The 23,851-nt window shown below is 44.5% G+C and overlaps 1 protein-coding gene and 1 pseudogene across 3 annotated transcripts; both read right to left on the bottom strand.

Moving 5' to 3' along the window:
• Window positions 1-10,931: 10,931 nt before the first annotated feature.
• LOC123396775 lies at window positions 10,932-11,687 on the bottom strand (annotated as a pseudogene).
• Window positions 11,688-16,659: 4,972 nt separating this feature from the next.
• Window positions 16,660-23,349, bottom strand: LOC123395585 (ABC transporter A family member 7-like). 3 transcript variants are annotated; one of them, XM_045090605.1, is made up of 18 exons: window positions 23,155-23,348; window positions 22,265-22,649; window positions 22,085-22,167; window positions 21,841-21,985; window positions 20,415-20,528; window positions 20,054-20,178; window positions 19,801-19,959; window positions 19,542-19,704; window positions 19,305-19,430; window positions 19,141-19,224; window positions 18,695-19,056; window positions 18,411-18,611; window positions 18,206-18,315; window positions 18,028-18,112; window positions 17,719-17,847; window positions 17,520-17,625; window positions 17,314-17,402; window positions 16,660-17,234 (listed from the first exon to the last, which is right to left on the bottom strand). In XM_045090605.1, exons 1-18 carry the CDS (start codon window positions 23,227-23,229, stop codon window positions 16,935-16,937), a joined length of 2,841 nt encoding a protein of 946 aa, XP_044946540.1. In that variant the 5' UTR covers window positions 23,230-23,348; the 3' UTR covers window positions 16,660-16,934. The 3 variants fall into 3 exon arrangements, with proteins under 3 accessions (XP_044946540.1, XP_044946539.1, XP_044946541.1); XM_045090604.1 differs by having other exon boundaries at window positions 18,028-18,315; window positions 23,155-23,349; XM_045090606.1 differs by lacking the exons at window positions 20,054-20,178; window positions 20,415-20,528; window positions 21,841-21,985; ... (1 more) ...; window positions 22,265-22,649; window positions 23,155-23,348 and having other exon boundaries at window positions 19,865-19,944.
• Between the last annotated feature and the right edge of the window lie 502 nt (window positions 23,350-23,851).

Below are 23,851 nucleotides of genomic sequence, written 5' to 3'. Positions count from 1 at the left end.
TCGGGAGTTGTGCACCAGAAGAACTTGAGCCATAAAACTCGGACTTCCGGCTCCCTCCGGACGTCCGTCCCCTTCGGAAATCCGAAATCTTGCAGCACAGAAGTTTGAGTCGAATAACTCGGACTTCCGGCCTCCCTCCGGACGTCCGGTCCCTGTTCAACTCCACAGTGATTCTAGACATATCTACAGCCCCCGGACGACCGACCCGTGTCGGACGTCCGACTCCTTGTGGACGCGCGGACATCCGTGAATTGCCGGATGTCCGACCCCTGTGTGACTTAAAGTGTCCCCAACGGCTGTTTTACACTCCCCACTATATATACCCCTCCCACTTCGTGAGAGGGTGTCCAACACAGCTAGAACACATACAAGAACACCTTTCTTCTCACTTACTCTTGTCTACACTCAATCTTAGATCCCAAGAGCATTTGTGAGTCCCTTTGAGTGCTATTCCAATCAAAAGATAGATCGCCTCGTTCTCCTCCTCTCCACCAAAGTGATTTGTGATTTGAGCAAGTTTTGAGCAATCCCCGTGATCTTGTTACTCTTGGAGGTTGGAGACTCCTAGGCGGTAGGAGTCTTCGGAGAGGAATCAAACTATTGTGATTTCCCCCGGAAAGTTTGTGAAGGTTTGGAAGCCACCTCAAGGCTTACCACTAGTGGTTGAGAAACGCCTTCGTGGAGTTATCTCAAAGGGAGAATAGGGTGAGCCTTCGTGGCGTTGGTGTGCCTTCGTGGTAACATCTGCCCCTCTAACGGTGACGTAGCTTCCCTCCAAGGAAGTGAACATGGGGATACATCCTCGTCTCTCTTGGAGTTTCGGTTATTCCTACCCTAACTCCCTAGTTGTGTTAATCCTTATTACGTACTTGTATTTGATTATTGTTTACCGGTTGCCTTACTTCACTCTAAATAGCTTACTCCTTGTCATAGAAATTATTAGGCCTACGCTCATATTCCGCACCTTTGCCTAAAATTGCTAAGTAATTATTAAAATTTGGAACTCTACCTATTCACCCCCTCTAGGTCCATCTCGATCCTTTTCAATTGGTATCAGAGCCTCATGCTCTATTCTTGTGGCTTAACCGCCCTAGAGCGAGATGGACGGGATTGCCACTACTGTAGCTCCAGTGGAGAGGGACGAGACTTGCACGAAAGTCAAGTCCTTCACCTCTGAGGACCTGGAACCGGCCCTTGCCAAGCAAAAAGAGGAGCATGATGCTTCTCTTAAGGCCTTTGTCCAACTAAGACTGGCATCATTAACCACGGGGACAGCCACGTCCCCGAGGGCCTCGGGGCCACATGTGCACGGTTCTTCATTTGGCCAACAACCTCCGGAGAGGAACCCAACCAGTGTTCCATGGCTTTATGCTAGATCTCAAGTTGAGAAACCTAAGTACAATCCTGGAGGAAAACCTCCCTTGCTTGATGACAATTCCGATTTTGCTTTGTGGAGAGTTGGTATGCAGGATCATCTTAGGTACGCCAATGATGAGATGTTGGACATCCTCGAGCATGGGTACAATCCTGTAGATCCAAGGTGCCTCACTCCCAGAGAAACTTATGACGAGCATCTCAATGACACTGCGATCATGTGCATAAGAAAAGGAATGAATGACAAGCAACAGAGACCTTACATTCACATCACAAGTGCCAAGGAACTGTGGGATAGCATTATAAGGACCAAGACCGGTACCTCCACTCTTCGTCTTGCTCAATATGAAATTGCCAAGGGGAAATTACAAAATTTCTGTATGGAAAAGGGTGAATCTCCCAAGCAACTGCTAGAATGGCTCATGACTCTCGCCGCAGACATTGAGTCATGTGACTGTGACAAGACGCAAGATGGTTTCAATCTGACCAAGAGATTTCTCGTGGACAAGTTACTACATGCTCTTGCTCCGTACCACCATCAAATGGTATGGGACATGAGGCAGCACCATGGGTTCAAAGAAATGACTCCAGATGACATCATATCCACTTTCCAATTATTTGAAGAGTCAAAGGCAAATGCAACAAAGCACCTTGCCATGCATGGCGCTTCAACATCAAAGATCAATCTTGCTTTGAAAGCCAAGCATGAATATGATGAAGAAGAAAGTGAAGAAGAAGAGGGTGATGATGACTGCGAAGATGGTGATGATGTTGACTCTGATGAAAGCCCATCTTATGAGGACATTGCTCTCTTTGTAAAGAAGTTCAGTGCAGGAAAATTCAAGGGAAGATTCCCAAAAAAGAAGGTAAGGAAATGCTACAACTGTGAGGAAACCAACCACTTCTCCAATGACCGCCCTTATGAGAAGAGAGAAGATAAACCAAGGTTTCCGAAGACCTTTGTAAAGAAGAAGTTGCCAAACCCTATGAACTCCAAGCTCAAGAGAATAGATGGAAGAGCAATGGTTGCACAAGAAGAATCAGATCTAGAAGATGTTGGTGGGGTTGCCGGAGTAGCTCAGGATACACAAAACACCTTGAGGCTAGTCAACAAAAGTGGTGATGTTGTTCACTACAACTATATGAAAGACTACAAGGGCAACGCCCACAAGTGTTTGATGGCAAAGACTGCCATGGGAGATGAGGAAGACCAAAGCTCCCATGATAAGGTTAAGGTAACTCCACGGTTAAACTCTTTCAGTCTAGCTTCTACCTCACCTGATGAGTATCTTGATGCGGAAGATCACTATGAGGATAATGACTTAGATCATCCCATGTTTGCCAAAGTAAACAAATTTATGTGCTCTATTAAAGGAAAGAAGCTCACTATGTTTCGCATACTTATGGAAATGGTGAGTAAGCACACCAATACCATCAAGGAACTCGAAACCCTCGTCACTGAGGAGAAGGAAAGAAATGAAATCCTTGAGCAGAAAGTCCTGTATGAGGAAGCACAAAATGATGCATTATGCTCAAAAGTTGGTGAAAACCTTGATAAACATGCTAACGATCTTGCCTCCTTGAAAAAGGCTGAATCTGTGTGCAAAGAGTTACTAAATGATAAAAACCGACTAGTGAACTCTCATGCTTCCCTTTCTAAGGACTGTGAGCGTCTATCCTTGTCTCTCAAAGACAAGGAAGAGAAACTCACTGTTTTTACAAAGAGCTTTGAGGCACTCAAGGTTACTTATCTTGACGCTTTAGCTAAGGCTTACTCCTCACCTATTATTAATGTTGATACCTACACTACTAACTCTAGTAGTGAACTGACATCTATCCTTGAGGAAAACTGTTCGCTAAAGGCACAACTAGATAGAGGTCTCATGACATGTGCACAAGGACAAAAGACTCTCAATGAGATCTTAAGTCAACACAATGGAGGCTTTGCCAAGGAAGGGCTTGGGTTCAATCCAAGCACCGCCAAGAAAAGTGCATCTCCTCTCAAGTGTACCACTCCGCTTAAAGAAATATTTGTATGAGAGGGACACAAGGAGAAAGGTAAGGTTGTGAGTGGGTCGGCCACTAGGGGTTCGCCTACTCTCAACAAGACAACTGAATTCATGCCTCCATCCTATGTACTTCGCAAATCAAAGGAAGGAGAGGTTTATGCTAAATTCGTTGGTCCCCGTAATGCATTCCGATTTTATGCTATTTGGGTCCCTAAGACTCTTGTAACTAATGTGAGAGGCCCCATGACGAAATGGGCACCTCAAACCAAGTCTTAATTCGTTACAGGTTGTTTTCTCCGGAGGAGCCAAATGGGTGATCGACAGTGGATGCACCAATCATATGACCGGAGATAGTAACTTGCTCTATGACTTCATGCAAGCCATTCGACCATACATGAGCATTGTATTTGGTGGAGGGTCGAAAGGGCAGGTAATTGGGTTGGGCAAGGTGGCAATCACTAATGACATGTCTCTTGCAAATGTCATGCTTGTCCAATCTCTTCAATATCATTTACTTTGAGTTCGCCAATTGGCTTCCGTTGGTTATGACACATTATTCGGACTAACGGATGTGAAAGTCTTTAAGAGAGACACTCTCGAAGTGGCCTTTGTTGGAGAGTTGGATGGCAACCTTTACACGGTTGATTTCTCGAAAGAGAGCACCTTCCATACAACTTGTCTAATGGCCAAGGCCGACATGGGATGGTTGTGGCATCGCCGGCTCGCCCATGTCGGCATGAGAAATCTTCAAAATCTCTTAAATGGCAATCACATCCTTGGACTAACAAATGTATCTTTTAAGAAAGATCGTGTGTGCAGTGCATGCATAGCTGGGAAACAACATCAATCAAAACATCCACCCAAGAACATTGTATCCACTTCAAGGTCGTTAGAGCTCCTTCATGTGGATCTGTTTGGGCCTCCTTCATGGGCAAGTCTTGGAGGGAAAAAGTATGGCCTAGTCATTGTTGATGATTACTCAAGATACACATGGGTATTCTTTCTCAAGTCCAAGGACGAGATGAAGATCACCTTCATTGATTTTGCCAAACAAGTCCAGCGGAAGTTTGACAAGGACATCAAGGCAATAAGAAGTGATAATGGCTCCGAGTTCAAGAATTACACCCTAAAAGAATTTCTTAGTGATGAGGGAATTGAACATTACTACTCCGCACCTTACACCCCTCAGCAAAATGGTTAGCAGAGAGGAAGAACCGGACACTTGTGGAAATGGCAAGGTCCATGTTAGACGAATACAAGTCACCACATAGTTTTTGGGATGAGGCTGTCAACACAGCATGTCATGCATCAAACCGGCTCTTCCTTCGATCAATATTGGAGAAGACTCCATATGAGCTCCTAACTGGGAACAAGCCCAATGTTAAGTACTTTCGTGTATTTGGATGCAAGTGTTTCATCCTCAACAAACGGGAACGATTAGGAAAATTTCAATCCAAAACAACTGAAGGGATTTTTGTTGGCTATGGATCATACTCTCACGCCTACAGAGTCTACAACAAATACACTGGATGTGTTATAGAAAATTGTGACGTGACGTTTGATGAATTTAACCGCTCCCATGGGGAGCAAGTTGATCTAAGTGATGCACGTGAAGAAGATTCCTCGCAAGATATCTTGAACATGGGTGTAGGTGCACTTCTTCCCATGGAACAAAGACCCCATGATGATGATGAAGATGATGAGAGTATTTCTCATCCTCAAGATAGTTCACTGCCCGTACCTCCACAAGATACTAGCACACATATCATGCCAGTTGTTGAGGATCAAGTGGGAGAACATGTCTCTCACTCTGATCACACTCAAGAACAAGTTGATCTTCAAGAGCTAGACCAAAGTATGGATATGCTTGATGATGAACCTCAACAGGTGCAACGCGAATAGGAATATCTTCCACCGCACGTAAATGATCCATATGTTGAGGACGTTGATGATGGAAATGAAGTCGAACCTCGTGAAACCCTGACCTCCATCATGCCACGTGTGGCCGGTCGTGTTGATATTGATCAAATCCTCACCGGCGTGTCGGAAGGTAGAGTGACTCGTAAACAATTAACAAACTTTTGTGCTCATTTTTCGTTTGTCTCTAGTACCGTGCCACACAAGGTTCAGGATGCATTGTGTGACAATGACTGGCTCCTTGCTATGCAAGAAGAGTTAAACAGTTTTACACGCAACGAAGTATGGTCATTGGTAGAACGACCAACTGAGGAACACAATGTCATTGGAACTAAATGGATCTTCAAGAACAAGGAAGATGAGAATGGGACTGTCCTACGCAACAAGGCAAGGTTAGTAGCACAGGGGTACTCCCAAGTTGAAGGTTTGGACTTTGGTGAGACTTTCGCCCCTGTTGCTCGTCTTGAATCCATTCGCATTCTATTGGCCTATGCTTCTTTCAATGGTTTTACTTTGCATCAAATGGATGTGAAAAGTGCTTTTCTTAACGGTCCTCTACAAGAAGAGGTATATGTATCACAACCACCTGGGTTTGTTGACCCTCACCACAAAGACCATGTATACAAACTTCACAAGGCTCTGTATGGCCTCAAACAAGCACCCCGTGCTTGGTACGATCATCTTAAGAAGTTCTTACTCGATGATGGCTTGGTGGTGGGGGTGATCGATCCCACTCTTTTTACTAAGAGGGAAAATGGTGATTTGATCTTATGCCAAATCTATGTAGATGACATCATTTTTGGTTCTCCTAACATCCATTTATGCAAGAAGTTTGCGGCCTCCATGACCAAGACCTTTGAGATGTCACTCAACACGGACTTGAAGTTCTTTCTTGGGTTTCAAATACAACAATTTCAAGAAGGAATTTTCTTGTCTCAAACTAAGTACCTCAAGGACATTCTTGAAAAAATTGATATGACAAATGCTAAACCAATGAAGACACCCATGGCCACAGATGTAGTTCTAAATGAAGACACCAACGGTATTCCTTTTGACCCATCTACTTACCGCTCCATGATTGGTTCGTTACTTTATCTTTGCGCATCTAGACCGGACATCATGTTAAGTGTAGGCATATGTGCTAGATTTCAAGCTTCCCCTAGGGAAAGCCATCATACGGTGGTTAAGCATATTCTTAGATACCTTGTTCACACCCCAAAGTTAGGCTTATGGTACCCTAAGGATGCAAAGTTCGATCTTATTGGGTACTCCGATGCGGATTGGGCCGATGACAAAGTGGGACGGAAATCCACTTCCGGTGCATGTCAGTTTCTTGGACGCTCCTTGGTAAGTTGGTCCTCGAAAAAGCAGAATTGTGTTTCTCTCTCCACGGCCGAGGTCGAATACATTGCAGCTGCAAGCTGTGCAACCCAACTGCTATGGATGAGGCAAACCCTAAAGGATTATGGTATCACGTATCGACACGTGCCTCTTCTCTGTGATAATGAAAGTGCCATAAAGATCTCCGAGAACCCCATTGATCACCCTCGCACAAAACATATTAATATTAGGTATCATTTCTTGAGAGACCATGTGCAAAAGGGTGACATTGATATTACCCATGTGGGTACCGACATGCAGCTCGCTGACATTTTCACCAAGCCACTTAGCGTAGCAAGGTTCTGTCAACTTAGGCGTGAACTTGGTATCTTGGAGCTTGATAACATAACTTGAAATCTTGCACACATACACACACTCACATTATGTTCTTGTCTTGATGTGGGCATGCATTTAGGGGGAGTCACTAGGACTTACGTCATAATTCTGTGTTTTAATCCTACAAAATATGCATAAATCAACTTCTGTCCACAAGTAGTATATGTAATTTTTGTAGGCAATTGTGTTCGTGTCCTTTGTGATAAACCATGTCAAGGCAACTTCTGTCAAATTATCTCATCATCCAAAATTCCTATGCCTACTCCTCTCTCGGTCGTCCGACGTGTCTCGGACGTCCGGCGGCTAAACTCATTCCGGACGTCCGGCCAGTGTCGGTCGTCCGACGGCTAAATCCACTCCGGACGTCCGACGCCCGTCGGACGTCCGACACATCGGGGGCCCTATAAATAGAAGGGCGCGGGCTGGGCCTTGCCCTAGCCCCCACGCCCCTCCTTTTCTCCCAGCCGCCGCCGCTGCCAGCACCAGGGGAGCTCGCCCGCGCCGCCACCTCCAGGATCTGCCTGATCTCCTCCACGGGATCCGATCTCCTCCGCGGGATCCGTCTCTTCTTCCTCTCCTCTCTCGATCTGCAGGTATCTCCTCCGTTCCCCTCGCGTTTGGTTCCCTTTTCTACCAAGTCCACGTGTTCGTTCATATGGTTTGACCATGACAGTTCCCCATTGGGTTTCCAACCGTGTAGGCTTTTGTTCATCATGCCCAAGATTAAGCACGTCGCCCGGAAGGACACTGCTCGCTCATCCGCTCGTGCCCCTACTGGCACGGGGTCGGACTCGGAAGGGCAACGTCATCCCTTCAAACGGACTTCCCGGCATACGGCCTCCGCCTCAACATCTCCCCTCGTCGTATGATGGCTCTGACTTCGAGGATGAACTTGCAGCCGAGGACCGTGCTGAACAGCCCGCCGTTCGGAAGTCTATGCCAAAGCCTGGGACTCGCAGGCCCTCCTATATGCCACCACCTCCTCCTGAACAGCCCGAAGGTGAAGCTCGTTTGCATCTCACTTGAACCTCCTACTACTTTAGGTCGTGAAGTCAAGAACTTCACCACGGTTGCTAAGTCTTCCTACCTCACTTTCCGCCGTGACGTTGATCAATTCTCTGTTGTACGTGACTCTATGGACTCACGTTTCCGCACAAGCGTCCAGGCGTACATCTTTACTACGGTCATAGTTCCTAAGGGCACAAGCCTTTTTGGTACTTGGTGCCAAAGGGGGAGTAATGTATCGTAGTTTTTAGTCTTTGGAGATTTAGTCTCAATTTGCATGTTTGTGTAATGTAATGGATAAACCCATGTATGGCTACCTATGAATGAAATGTGATTGCTATGATATCATCATAGGCTATTATGTTTTGCTCCACTACTTCTATGATGATCTGTTATCTTTACATGATGATCCATTATCTTTACTAAGTCACATGATAAGTCACATGATATTTTCGATACACACATTAAAAGGGAGCTCCGTACTAAACCTCTCCAAGGCTATAATGTATGTTAAATCTTTTGAGACCTATGTATATGTTGCCATCAACTACCAAAATGGGGAGATTGAAAGTGCATGTCATGCCCCTAATCGCCTTTTGGTGTTAATGACAACACATACATAGGAAACTAATCCTATTTGTTGAGTGTATCTCAGGATGGCAAGTACTTTAGTAGATTGAGAATTATGTGCCAAGGTGGTCTGAGAAGATTGGGACTTATATGTCAAGAAGGCTCGAGATTGAGAAAAGATGATGTATACTATCCTTTAAGTTTACTATTCTTGAGTATAGGGATCCCGCACTATTAAGAGGGGATCACAGGTTTTGCGATGAATTTGCTCATACTACATCTCTACTTTTCTGCTCATACCACATCTTCACTACTCTGCTCTTATCTCAAAACAGAACTAATGCCTCGGACATCCGGCCTCCTCCGGACGTTCGAGGGTCGGACGTCCGACCTGCTTTGGAAATCCGGAATCGTATACCAGAGAGATCAGAGCCATATAACTCGGACTTCCGGCTCCCTCCGGACGTCCGAGGGCTGGTCGACCGACCAGCTTCGGAAATCAGGAGCTCTGCACCAGAAGAACTTGAGCCATATAACTCGGACATCCGGCTCCCTCCGAACGTCCGTCCCCTTCGGAAATCCGGAATCTTGCAGCACAGAAGTTTGAGTCGAATAACTCGGACTTTGGGCCTCCCTTCGGACGTCCGGTCCCTGTTCAACTGCACAGTGATTCTAGACATATCTACAGCCCTCGGACGACCGACCCCTGTCGGACGTCCGACTCCTTGTGGACGCCCGAACATCCGTGAACTGCCGGATGTCCGACCCTTGTGTGACTTAAAGTGTCCCCAACGGCTGTTTTACACTGCCCACTATATATACCCCCTCCCACTTCGTGAGAGGGTGTCCAACACAGCTAGAACACATACAAGAACACATTTCTTCTCACTCACTCTTGTCTACACTCAATCTTAGATCCCAAGAGCATTTGTGAGTCCCTTTGAGTGTTGTTCCAATCAAAAGATAGATCGTCTCCTTCTCCTCCTCTCCACCAAAGTGATTTGTGATTTGAGCAAGTTTTGAGCAATCCTCGTGATCTTGTTACTCTTGGAGGTTGGAGACTCCTAGGCGGTAGGAGTCTTCGGAGAGGAATCAAACCATTGTGATTTCCCCCGGAAAGTTTGTGAAGGTTTGGAAGCCACCTCAAGGCCTACCACTAGTGGTTGAGAAACGCCTGCGTGGAGTTATCTTAAAGGGAGAATAGGGTGAGCCTTCATGGCGTTGGTGTGCCTTCGTGGTAACATCCGCCCCTCTAACGGTGACGTAGCTTCCCTCCAAGGAAGTGAACATCGGGATACATCCTCGTCTCTCTTGGAGTTTCGGTTATTCCTAACCCTAACTCTCTACTTGTGTTAATCCTTATTACGTACTTGTATTTGATTATTGTTTACCGATTGCCTTACTTCACTCTAAATAGCTTACTCCTTGTCATAGCAATTATTAGGCCTACGCTCATATTCCGCACCTTTGCCTAAAATTGCTAAGTAATTATTAAAATTTGGAACTATACCTATTCACCCCCCTCTAGGTCCATCTCGATCCTTTTCACCGCCGACACCGCCGGAAGCGCTGCGAAGAACCTGTGGAGATGTCCACTGGCATAGCCGATGCGAGCTGAGCCTCCCCCACCATCCACCATGCCGCCAGCCGCGCTGGGCCAGCATGCCGACTAGAACCGCAACACCAAGCTAGGAGGAAGGGCCGCCACCCCACCCCATCCCATCGAGCAGAGAAGCCGGCCAAAGATCGCGCGTCCCGTCGAAGTCGCCGCACAACAGGGGGGTGACGTCGAACAACAGGAAGCCACCCACTTGACCGCCACCTTCCGGATCCACGCTGCAAGGAGCCACCAGAACGCCGCCAGAGGATAGATCTACGTCGCCGAGGGGCGCGGGAGCAGCCGCTGGCACGAAGCACCCGGGCCCTTCTCCACCACCAGAGCACGCAGGGGGAACAGATCCCACCGTCGCCAGCCACCAGGGGATTTTGTTCGCTGGCGTGCGCCGACGACAGCAAGAGGAAGGCGACGATCTGGGCGAGGAGGTGTTGGCGCTGAGGTTCTGCCCATGCTGCTCCTATTCATGAATTCAATGACTAAGGCTGCGTTTGGAACATTGTTTTTCTGCCACTCTTGTAACATTTTACACTTGTATTATACCAGCCTACAACCAAATACATGTCAAGGATTGTATTTTCATTCCGCTTCCCAGACTCCATTTGGATTGTTGTTTTTATCCCACCCTAGACTTTTAAAAGCACAAACTTTCCATCTCCGGACAACAGCGGCCCCAGGAAGAGCTCGCCGGACAACAACGTCTTCTTCACGCCCATCTCCTTCAGCTACGCCTCCGTCTTGGTGGCCATGAGCCGGACGCCCATCTCCGCGAGCTCCACTGCTCTCACGGAGATGGACACCTTCTTGGCCTTCTCGGACAGGCCGCGGGAGGACGTCACCGACACAGACGAGCGCTTGGTGCCGGTCCCGACGATGTAGTGCCGTAGGAGGCCGAGGAGATGTGGCGGTGAGTTGCTGTCGTCCCACGCGGGAGGTTTCTCGTCGACGGCCTGTCAGGCCTGCAGGGAGCCTTTCACGCGTCCGACGAGCTTCGGCAGGTCCAGGTCGGGCGTGGGCGCGAAGCCCATGAGCGTCTCGACCACCACCCACGGGAGCTGGTTCTGGAGCAGCACGACATCGGAGAAGATGTGGCCGTCGTCGGAGCTAAAGGCGCTCCTCAGTGCCCCCGCCATGTCCTTGTCGTAGTGGTCGCGGGCCTCGTCGGCCACAGCGCAGACCGCCGCGTACACCTCCTCGACGGGGCGGTCGGAGGGCATGACGAAGTGCCAGGCGGCCACGTGCTTGGTGCTCTCCATCTGCAGGACGGCGGGGCTCCGACCGTGGTGGTGGGCGCCGATGGACACTGGCGTCGGCGCCCACCGGCGGTGCAGCGAGCTGGATAGGGTTTTGAGCGAGACGGTGGGGGAAAACGATGTGGATTGGTCTGTATCGGATACCGGCGTGTTACAGATGTAAATGAAAAAACAAGCGTAAAAGTTACAACCCAAAAACGCCATACCAATCACCTGTACGAGGCCCATCCGCATTTTTTTCACAAGGGTATATTTTACAAGTGGTTTTGGGCCCAAAACGATGAACCAAGCAGGCCCTAAGGCCGCGCTTGGTTCGTCGTTTATTTACCATATTAAATACACGTGTATCTTGTGCACATGAGGTGAAGGAGATTATCAAAAGCATTCTCAATGTGCACAATGAAAGTCTGAATGACAAATATTTGGGGATGCCCAAAGATGTGGGTAGTAGCAAAATGGGGCTTTTAAATATCTGAAAGATACGGTTTGGAATACAGTAAAAGGATGGATGGAGAAGATTTTATCTGCAGGGGGAAAGAAGTTCTTATCAAGTCCATTGCACAAGCGGTTCCAGTCTTTTCCATGGCGTGTTTTAAACTCCCTCGTGGTCTGTGCCTCCATATCAACTCCCTCATAAGGAAATTCTAGTGGGGCAGCAAGAATGGTGAAAGGAAGACGAGTTGGGTTTCATGGGAAGTGATGACACGACCTAAATACAAAGGTGGACTGGGTTTCAGAGATATCGAATTGTTCAGTCTCGCCCTACTTGCTAGACAGGCTTGGCGCCTGCTCAAGACTCCGGAATCCTTAAGTGCCAGGATCCTAAAGGCACGATATTTCCCTTCCACCTATTTTCTGGATGCTGAACTTGGAAACAACCCATCACAGATATGGCGTGCAATCATCGACGGAAAAGAAGTTTTCAAGATAGGACTGATCAAACGGATTGGAGATGGAAAAACCACGGAGATCTAGAACCAAAATTGGCTCCCCAAGGAAGCTTCCATGCGACCAATCGCGTGCCTTACGCCCCAACGTCCGACACTAGTAGCAGAACTCATCGACCACACCTCAGCTAGATGGAGGCGGGAGATGATCAACTCAACCTTCTTACCGTTCGATGCTAACGTGATTCTCAACATTCCCCTCAGCACAAGACAATATGACGATTTTTGGGCCTGGTCGCAGGAGAAGAAGGGAGAGTTTACCGTCAAATCTTGTTATCGCATGCTCATTACAACCAAACTTCGACGGGAGGCCTGGCTCGACGGCAATGGCGGTCCGGCGGACGTTACCAGAGAGAAGAGATGCTGGGATACGATCTGGGGGATCCAGGTTCCGTCGAAGATCAAGATCTTCTTGTGGCGACTGACACAGAGTTGTCTGCCAACAACATATGTTCGTCATCATCGCCATATGGCACCTTCCCGATCATGTGCGATATGTGGGGCAGAAGATTCTTGGATGCACTCCCTGCTTACATGCACAATGGCTCGGTGCGTCTTGGTACTACATGATCCCGAGCTAGTCGAACACATGATGGCTACAGCAGAACCAAACGCGCAGTCGTGGCTCTTCAACATGTTATCATCGGTTTCAGCGAAGGAGATGATCAAGATTACAGTAACACTATGGGCTATTTGGTTTGCCAGACGTAAATTGATCCATGAAGGAGAACACCAAAGTCCAGGGGCTACACACTCCTTTGTCAACCGATTTATAGCCGAGCTGGAAATGACCAAGACAACAACACCTATATCAAACCCTAGCCCGGTGCACTCCAATGCTCGCCGATGGATCAAGCCTCCCGCGGGATGGACAAAGGTAAATGTTGACGGTGTAGTTTGCAACCCCCCCCCCCATAGGCGCTATTAGTGCAGTATGCAGGGACGATCAGGGCATCTACCTCGGTTCATCAGCAGTCGTTTTCTATGGTTTAACTGACCCTCACGTCTTGGAAACACTGACTTGCCGCGAAGCCCAATCTTTGGGAAGAGATCTCTTACTGCGAAAGGTTTCAGTGGTGTCTGACTGCCTAAACGCTGTCCAAGAAATTAACTCTGGATCCGACGGAATCACGGCCCCTATCATCAAGGAGATCATGGAAGAAAAGAATGACTTTCAAGACATATCGTTTGCCCATGAAGGACGATCATCCAACATGGAAGCTCATCATTTAGCTAAACATTCTCTGCATTTAAGGGAGGGACGCCATGTGTGGCTACTCTTGTAACATTTTACACTTGTATTACATTAGCCTACAACCAAAATACATGTCAAGAATTGTATTTCCATTCGGCTTCTAAAGTGGATTTTAAGGACGAGTGTGATGATCGTTGATGAATTTATCTCGGGGCAGCGACATGTGCGCGTAGCTGTGCCGGGTATTTTCCCATGTAGAGGGAGATCGATGTGTCAAACGGAGGCACACAGCTGAATCTACGGGTGGTGCTCCCGGTTCATCAATGATCAGGATTTCCATGAAGCACCCATCTAACCACATTCTTCTTTTCATCTAAACTGGTGTGATGCCATGATTATTTTTATGCACTCGTGATTACAACTTATCAATAATAGTTTTTTTTTGGGAGAGTTACCAATAATACTCCCTTCGTTTTTAGATATAAATATTTTAAGATATTTCACTACAAACTACTCTCTCCGTTCCTAAATATAAATCTTTTTAAAAATTTCACTAGGTGACTACATACAAAGCAAAACGAGTGAATCTACACTTTAAAATAGGTCTATATACATCTACATGTGGTCTCCTAATGAAAACTCTAAAAAGACTTATATTTAGAAAAAGGGGGAGTATATACAAAGTAAATGAATGAATTTACACTCTAAATCATCCGTTTATAGTTTTTAGTTGAATATCTAAAAAAACTTATAATTAGAAACGGAGGGCATGATTCTTAGGGACAGTAAGGGTCAGTTCTTTTCATAGCTTCAAGAATAAGCTGAAATAAGCTGCCCCCTACCCAGCTTATTCTAGAAGCACAATCAAATACTCCCTCCGTTCCTAAATATAAGTCTTTTTAGAGGTTTCATTAGTAGACTATATACGGATGTATATAGACATACTTTAGAGTGTACATTCAATCATTTTGCTCCGTATGTAGACACCTAGTGAAATCGCTTAAAAGACTTATATTTAGGAACGGAGGGAGCATATGATTTTAGAAGCCTATTAATTAAGTCTTGATTGCTAGGCTTTTAGAAAAATATTTTTAGTTGGATTTCTAGAATAAGCTGGGTAGGGAGCAGCTTATTCTAGAAGTCTAAAAAAGCTATCAAAAAACTGGCTCTAAGGGAGCTGTCATCTTTGCCTTGTATCGTAAGTTTTTTCCATTGCAATGATGCCCTCAAGTCAGAACTACAAGCAATGAAAGAAGGTCTAAAGCTCGCGACTGAGCACTCTCAAGCTACAATCATATTACAATCTGATTGTGCTGTGGCACTCAAGATGCTTGCGGATGTCTCCTCCAACAGATCAGCATATGGCCATTTGGTGTCGGAAATCAAGAATTACATGAGCAATAAGGTTGTTATTCCTGTTAAAATTCTTCGTGAACAGAATAGGGTTGTACATTGTTTAACGAACTTTAGTAAATGTGATGATAGTACAGCTTGTTGGTTGGGCCGTCCACCTCCATGCATCAGCAGTCTAGTCGCTGAAAATTGTAACACTATCATTTTGGAATAAAAACCCTATGATTCTTCGTAAAAAAAAGAAACGGAGGGAGTAGTTGCTTTGTAAATCTAGTACAAATGAGAGACCAAGCTATTAGGTTTGTAGCACTTACGATTCTATTTCATGATTTTTCTTGGTGAATCATTCAAATAAAAATACGCAGCCAGATTAGGCCTCATTTCAGTTTTTTTTTTTACAGGACCTTGATTTTGCCTTGCCGGTCCGGCCCTGGGCAAAGTGGAGGCAAATCCGGAGGCTCACCGACAAAGCTAAGAAAAAGGAAGCATCTGCTCTAGCCTCTTCAAACGCTCGAAGGAAAAAGTCTCTGGCAGGCACACAGTACATTCGGCTCGAAATATTCTCGTTGACTGAGGTGGCATGTTCACGTGGACTCTCCTCCTTGCTCTCACATGCACCGGCGGCCAGAGTCTGACCAGCCGAGCCTCGTGCGACCAAGTCAGCAAGAGGAAATTCGAACCACGCTCACATGCATGTCACGCAAATCAAATGGTCACCGTCAGAGCAAAGAACCAACATGTAGCACTCCTGCTTGCTTCGAGGAGTGCATTGTTTAGTCGTATGATCGCACATGTCGCCTATGCTTACCCCGTAAATCGCGGTCCTTGATCAACTTATTGGAGTGTTAAATACTCCCTTCATTATAAAATAAATATCTTAACTTTGTATTAGCTTTAGTATAAATTCATATTAAGCTTCAGACACTTATTTTGGAACAGTGGGAGTATCTGGTATGCCTATCGGTTAACTCTTCGGGTGCGGTTGCTTGCTCGTTTCGGCCCATTTTATTCTTTATAAGAGACTCATCGTTTTTCTCACATAATCGTGATATTTTACAAAGTCATCCTAAGTGCATCGTAGTCGACGGAACGTCTTCATTCACTAAATACGTATCGTCGGAAATCCTGAAATAAAATCAGAATAAATGTAAGCACCATTATTATCATTATCATCCTAACCATCCAACCACAGGTTGGTTCGCGAGACTCATTGTTGTTACTCTACATTGTACACATGGATTTTAAATAAAAATTTGGTCTTTTTTTTCTACCATGGTAATATATTTTACATGAGTCAAAATATGATGAGAATGCTTTATTTTACAAATGCTCTCTCCTGATTTCTAAATAGAATGACATTTAGGCGTAACCCAATTTTTTTTTACCTTTAACTTCAGCTAGAATATAAATATAGAACCTAATATATTCTTGTATTGTAAAACTATCTTCCAAGAAAAAAAAACTATACATATATTTTTCACACATCCAAGGAAAATACTTAATAATTTGTAGAAGAACAAAACATCTGATAAAAAACATCATGTTAAAATATTTTAAAAATTACGAGTGGTTGAGGTTTATAACCTTGGATTTATTTTCTACAAAATGTTTCATTTTTGTGGATCGAACAGAGTGTTCGGGAATTCTTTGATATGATAATGGAATTTCACTTTTAGAAGGTGGTCAGGAAATAAATCTGACAAACTAAAGTAACCAACGATTCTTTTCTGCAATAGCACTGTCAAGAATCTCTTTCTGTTCTTTCTTTTTCCTTTTTGTACCTCTCTCGAAAAGTTGAACCACATCAAAAATCATGTAGAAATAATGTTTCCCCTTTGAAAAAACCCTACATGCTATGAATGTTTATCCTAACAGAACCTATATGCTATGAACTCACAAGATTATCTACATAGTCACATGGAATGCTTGGGGTTGGGGTTCCTTGGCCGTCCATGACGAAGACGCTCTCCAGGTTGCAATCTATGCAACATCATTGAACACCGGTGCTCCGTTGGCAACCTTGATGAAGACATCCTCCAAGGTAGTGTCAACGAGACCCCAGGCATGTATACTGAGCCTGCTTTTCGCCCTCTCAACTGCATGAAAGACACCGGCTATCCTCACCTCCTGCTTCGGTAGCTCAAACTTTTGAGTGCCAGAAAGATTGTAGATCTTGTTTGCACTTGGTGACAAATGATGGACTAGCTGTTCAATCTCCGACTCTTGCTCTGGAGGTGTTGTCACTGTAAATATGTATGCACCCCCGTATCTCGCCTTTAGCTGTATTGCATTATAGAGGCAGATGATTTTAGAAGTGCTGGTACAGTAATATTTTTAGATTTAAGAAGCTGATGTATACCTCTTTAGGGTTTCCGAGGCACTGGAACTCGCCATCGACGAATATGCCAAGTCGGTCACAAAGTACTTCTGCCTCCTCCATCGAGTGTGCTGTCAGATACATTTGAACATGCGATATTCATTGTTATTTTCAGATGCAGTAAAGTGGTGGACAGGAGAGTCTACGATGTAGATGCATGAGTGGACAGGGAAAAGAATAATAATTACTAGTAAGAATAATTGCACGGTTTCTCTTAGCCTCCTTCACAATGTTCCACAGGTTATTTCTTGATGCTGGATCTAGTCCTGTACTTGGCTCATCCATGTAAACGACCTAAGGAATGTTTCCTTCAGCTTTCATAACCAATTTGCAAATAAATTTCTACAAGAAGGGTTGAAATTTGAAACATAAAAACAAGAAGAATACTTTGGGGTCTCCTATTAATGATATTGCCACACTGAGCCTTCTTTTCATGCCTCCGCTGTACGTTACCACTTGCTTGTCACCAACACCACCATGAAACAGATTTACACTTTTCAGAGAATCATCAACAGCCTGATAGTGAAAGAAAAGTTGATGTGTTTAAATGAGGTCAGCGATGCTGAAGAATAATACTGTACATACATTGAGATGCTGAATAATATGGCTGATGAATGAAGATGGCAGTTTGAATTCTCTTACGATGAAACGCAAGTACTAGCTAGACCCAAACAAAGTTACAGAGATTAGATGTACCTTCACTAATGCAGCACCTTTAACATTCTTCAACCTAGCATAGAAAAATAGATGCTCTTTTCCCGTTAATGTTTCCCAAAGTAAGCTGCATTTCAGACAAGAGCAGTTACCATGAGAAGACAGTCTGATGTGGCAAAGAAAGCTCATGTCCAGATAAGCTATAAGTTGCAGTAAATACTCATGCTGTGGGCACACGCCCATATTTGTATATATGTCATCCATATCCATCCTTATATCCATTCCATGTGTATAAGCAGTACCAGATGTAGGTTTAGTAAGTCCAACCATCTGAGGAAAGATCAGAACAAAGTTAATCAAGGTGTGTGGCAATACTTTATGCAACTTCCATAAAAATGCCACTGTATGCTGTTTCAGTACTGTACCATACTAATGAATGATGTTTTCCCAGCTCCATTTGGGCCAAGCATTCCGAAGCATTGGCCTTTTGGTAGGGCCAGAGATAATCCTCGAACAGCTAGCTTGTCTGGGTTTCCGTCCCTTCCAGGATAAACCTTCCTCAGATTGTCACAAATGATAGCTTGGTTTGCATTGCAATCCATCAATAATTGCTCAACTACTTGTCTCTGAATAGATATCAACACACGATTATTAATACAGATGTGCTGTAGAAAAAGCTGAAAGTGACAAACTATGGCAGGTAACCTACTTCTTGAGCAACATCTGCTTTCTCCATATCAACGGCTACTTTATGATTTTGCTGCACAGAGCTACTTTGTAATGGTGGTGCATGTTTCTTCTGCAAACACCTAAAGAGGAGTAAGGGGTTTCCGACACTGCCACCTATTGAAGAGACTTGATCCAAATAGAATGCTAACACAAGCATTAATGCCCATTCTACAGTCATTATGATCAAGATATCACGCATTCCATTGATTGGTTCTTTCAAACTTTCCCACATCATGCCAGTGGCTCCCATAGCATTTCCAGAGAATGCATATTGACCAAGCTCATACAGTCCTCGATAGAGCGAAAATCCTGGGACAATCTCCATAAATAATATCCAACCACCTGAGTCGACAATAGGTAACTTGTTACTCATATGACCATAGCATGTAAATTGAATTAAAGACTGGCTAAAAGCTAGCAACTTACGGGAAAAAGTTATGTCCTCAATAAAGAAGCGGAAAAGAAAGGCCCCTAGTAAGCCAGAACCAAATACATAGATGTAACCAATCACTGCAGCAGGGAGATAGATGAAATGTGTCACTTTCAAGAAGAAAATTTAGACATAGATTTTACAGGTTTAAGTCACTGACCTGATGCTATCTTGACAGATGAAAAGAAAGATGCCACAAAAAAGGCAAAAGCAATCTGTAAATTTATATAGACAAAGAAAAAAACAATCTGTATGCCATAGTTATTGACTCTGAAGAAATTGAGACCTGCACAAAATAAGGTCAATTTTGACATGTATATTTTTTCCACAAAAGCAGCTTCATGAGTAAACTGGTTCTTTCAAGAATACTCTTGAATAAATTGTGATAACTCATTACCTATCAAGGATCCAAAAATCACAAAAAATGTCATATACACAACCGATAGAACGAAGAAATAACCATAAGATATCATCCAGTAAGGTCCGTCCTTCAGACCTTGCATTTTCATCATAATTTTTAACCTTTGTTGCTTCTCATACACCAGATACGTCAACATAACCTGGAAAGGAGAGTTAATTTCCAAGCTCTACCGACTCTGTAAAACGTTCAGCCTTTTTCAGTGCACTTAAGGAATGTTACATCTCATCATACTCACTGGGAAAAGCAGTTCAACGATCCATGTGAAGAATAGCGGACTGATAAGAGAAGAGAGGTCGAACCTATAACTTGTTCCAACTTTGGGCATATCTTTTACATATTCAAGTAGCACTTCCACCCCAGGTCCTCGGATATGTTTGAGATATGCGTTGGATACCTATAGGAAACAAACACGATGTAAGGAAAGTTGCCATGTTCCACAATACACTGGAATTACTCAGAGATGAATTAATGGGAAACAGAGCACATACGGCATTCACCAAGCGTGGAACTCGTAGTGCTGCGATAAATGAAAATGCAGTTTTACCGCTATAGGTAGAGTTGTACCAAACATTTATGTCGAGGCCATATTCCGTTGAGTTCAAGAAGTCATAACCTGCAAAGAAGAACACAACTATACAGTATACATGGATGCAAAATAAGTGCTGCTAATGAGATTTCATTCACATATTTGGATAGATGGACCCAAGCAATTATCAATAATACAGCAGGATTCAAGGGCCAGTTTATCATAAGTCATTATGAAATTGGGTAACAAAATGTCAATGCTGTGCAAACCCGCTACAAATGCGAAGAAGCAGAAAATTGGTGCTACGAAGATAGGAAGATAACCTGCAATAAACTCATTTGTTTTTCCTCTGCTTTGTACATAACCCTTTGATAATTCATCATTGATAATCGATGTACTCTCACGCCACAACAACACACCTTCAACACACTGTATATCTGGTTCATTTCATAAAGACATCAGAGCAGAAATAATAGCAGGCCTAGAAAAGAGCACAAACAAAAGATTAACATGTCTAATTGTTCTTGTCAAACAGACTACACAAAATGTCAGTGTTCCCTAGTCAGTACCGGTAATTATAACCAGACCAAGATACAAAATCCACTTTCTTGGTTCGCAATCAGTTTTTCTCTTAACATAGTAACCAGTCAATTTGTTCCTGTCTGATTGTATTAAAAGCAGAAAGCAAACAAGAAATCATCAAAGCGAACTATGAATTTTTTATGATCCATGTTTTGAATAGCATATAGCAGGTTTGTATTCTTTGTAGTGGATTCACTACAATGGATATTGGATAGTGGGTGATATAGCGAACGCTATATTCCCAGATCATTTTATGAAAATATTCATCATTTTCAGTTAAGTGTATATACAGAAAGGTTTGTTATAAAAAACTAACATGATGTATTGATTTATGGGACATAATACACACATATTGCCAAACAGAACTGCAATTTCAACTTACAAATTGCTACAGCTGCTACCTCACATCACTACAACGGTACCATTCTCTCTCGGCTGCGCAATACCGCTTGTTTAACTCTAGACCACCATTATGAACCGCTATGTTTAACCCTGCCACCTCTAAACAGAAGTTACACCAACTGTCAAGTACTCCCTCCGTCCCAAAATAAATGTCTTAAGCTTAGTACAGTTTTACACTAGAGCTAGTACAAAGTTGAGACACTTATTTTGGGACAGAGGGAGTATATAATATAATTACGGGAATCTTTATACAGAAGTATGTTTTCTTTTTAGATATTTGCATGCTTCAGTTATTTTCCACACAAACAGGGCATGAACTTCAACTAGTTATGAATATTCAAACATAAGACCCGTAAAAGGCATTCACAGTCACTCGACACTTCGAGCTGTACGAGGTTGTTCTGTTAGTCCAGAGTAACTAACATCTGCAAAGTTTGGATTTTTGGTATTTCTGTATTTTCTCGTCTTCTTTTATGTTTGTAAGTCATTTTAAAGCCTATCACTTTGTTGTATTTGACCATGATCTTCTTCTTTCTAATACAAAGACGTGCAGGTCATCGGCATATTCGAGGAAACAGAAGGACCCATCAAAGACTGAACTATTGACAGTCCACATCCAAATAGAATTCCTTCAAATGCAAATAATTTTTGGTGTCAAACAGTACGTCACATATCTACGCTTAAGCTACTTTCCGGTAAATTAATTCAAGTTTCCCTATACAAAACTGTAAATTAAATACCTTAGGGAAGGAAGTTTTAACTTACTTAGCTCGAGGGGTATGCCCCTGGCGTTATATGAAATGGTCTGCGACAAGTAGGGCACACACTGAGGCTGGAGCAGATACAAAGTATCCGAAGAAGAAAATGCAGGCTCTACCAATTGTGTATACCATGGAATGGTGTCTGAACCCTGAGACAAATCAACCCAACCAGTACTTCGGTAAACACAACAAAAGAAGCGATGCAACTTACAAGAGAGAAAACTTAATTGGGCATCGGAGGAACTCACAACAACTATCCTGGAGAGAGCATCAAGATAATCTGTCACGTTAAGAGTGGGAGAGAAAACAGGAAACAGACCTCCTGCAATACCTGTCGATTGGAAAACGGGAAGTACTCAATAAGTAAGATACATTGATCTTAATTTTGAACAGTTGTATGCATTGAGTTGTATTGTGGAAGCACGTACTTTCAGCAAACCCTCGGTCCTTTCCAGTGATGAGGACGGTGGCGGGGCAAGACAAAGAGTCACGGCATGAGGGATAGGGCAAACCATCAAATGGCTGGGAGACGGTTCTGACAGCCCGGAACTGAGGCTGGGGAACCTGAATCAGGGCTGGCCACCGTGGTGGGCTGGGAATTGCGCAGCTCCAGACCTGCTCCAATGTCGAGTATTGGACGCCGCACTCCCTCTTCTTGCAGGTTCCGTACATGTCGGTGTCGACACAGGCACAACCGCAGTTGTACTTGGGCTTGTCGAGCTCATTGTTGATGATGTTCTGGAGCACGAGAAGCAAAACGCAGATGAGGATAGGGAAGATGGTGATGCCAATGTTTGTCTTCAGGTTCCGTTTCTGCATCGCACATAATGAAGAGAGTCAGTCAGATGCTGCATTTCTGCATCACAAGTAAAAAATAGAAACAGATGCTCAACGTTGAACTGCCATATATGGTAGGAGGAAAGACAAGAATGTGCGTGTCTCTCTGGTTAGCGGTTTGCACAAACATGTGCAGATTTTTAAAAGGCCATCAAGATTTGAAGAAGCATGGGGTGTTCCGTGCTGCCATGTTGTCTATAAAGAAATCCTGGAAAGGCCGTCAACCCCTTTGTCAGTCAAATCCTAAAAAATTTGGACCAACAGATTTATACCGAACTCAGCTGGAGTCAAAAGCTCAGCCGCGCCTCAAATTCTCACAACACGCAGGATCAACGGAAATTTCCGCGGTCGACCCAGCGGCCGCATCTCCAAGAACCGTGCAGGCATACTCACAAGCACGTGGCGGGCGCACCCAAAGTGGCGTATCAACATAGCACGAAGTAGATAAAAAAAAAGCGAGTAGACAAGGGAGGAAGATTGCCTGGAGGCAGAGGTTCTTGCGGAGGAGCGCGTTGGCCTGCGTCAGGAAACTCGCGGGGCGCCTCCGAGAATCCATGGGGAGGATGGTTCAGGTCTGGAGGAGGCGGAGGCGGAGGCGGGGAGATGGGGAGGAGGAGATGCGCATGGAGGCGTTCGGAATCACAAGAGTTGGGATTCGGGACGAAACCGAACGAGGGGTTTAACTTTACCCCGGTTATATAGCCGTCGGGCTGATGGACTCCCGCCGGCCTGTGGGCGAACTTTTCTTTCTCTGGTTCCCATCATCCGCGCCGCCCACGCTGTTTTCCGCCGACCCTTCGAGCTGCGTGGGTGTGACTTTGCAAGCTTTGTGCCGAGTATCAGTCGTCTTTTGTTATTGCCAACTCAAACCCTAGATCTGAGAGGACTGTGCGTTTTGTTCGAATTTTGTTTGTTTGGGATAAAAATACATGCACACACGTCCGGTTTTGTAGGTCCGTTAATGTGTGCATCCAACGGTTGCATCGCAAACTGTCTGCATGCGTTTTGTCTGTGTCCGCGTGCGTGTCAAAACCGACGAATTTCGGATAAGGGGTCCCGAACTGTGAATCTTGAATTGATGGATAACAGGTTCGGGCCTTCTTGATAGAGGTAAAACCCTACGTCTTGTTTTTGTTTATATTTATGATGAAATATCAAATACAAAGTTGATCTACCTG

Source organism: Hordeum vulgare, chromosome 5H (assembly GCF_904849725.1).
Source record: "Hordeum vulgare subsp. vulgare chromosome 5H, MorexV3_pseudomolecules_assembly, whole genome shotgun sequence".
In the NCBI taxonomy this organism is placed as follows: domain Eukaryota; kingdom Viridiplantae; phylum Streptophyta; class Magnoliopsida; order Poales; family Poaceae; genus Hordeum; species Hordeum vulgare.
The sequence above is the reverse complement of the archived record's forward strand: the minus strand, read 5'-3'. Positions and strand labels throughout refer to the sequence as shown.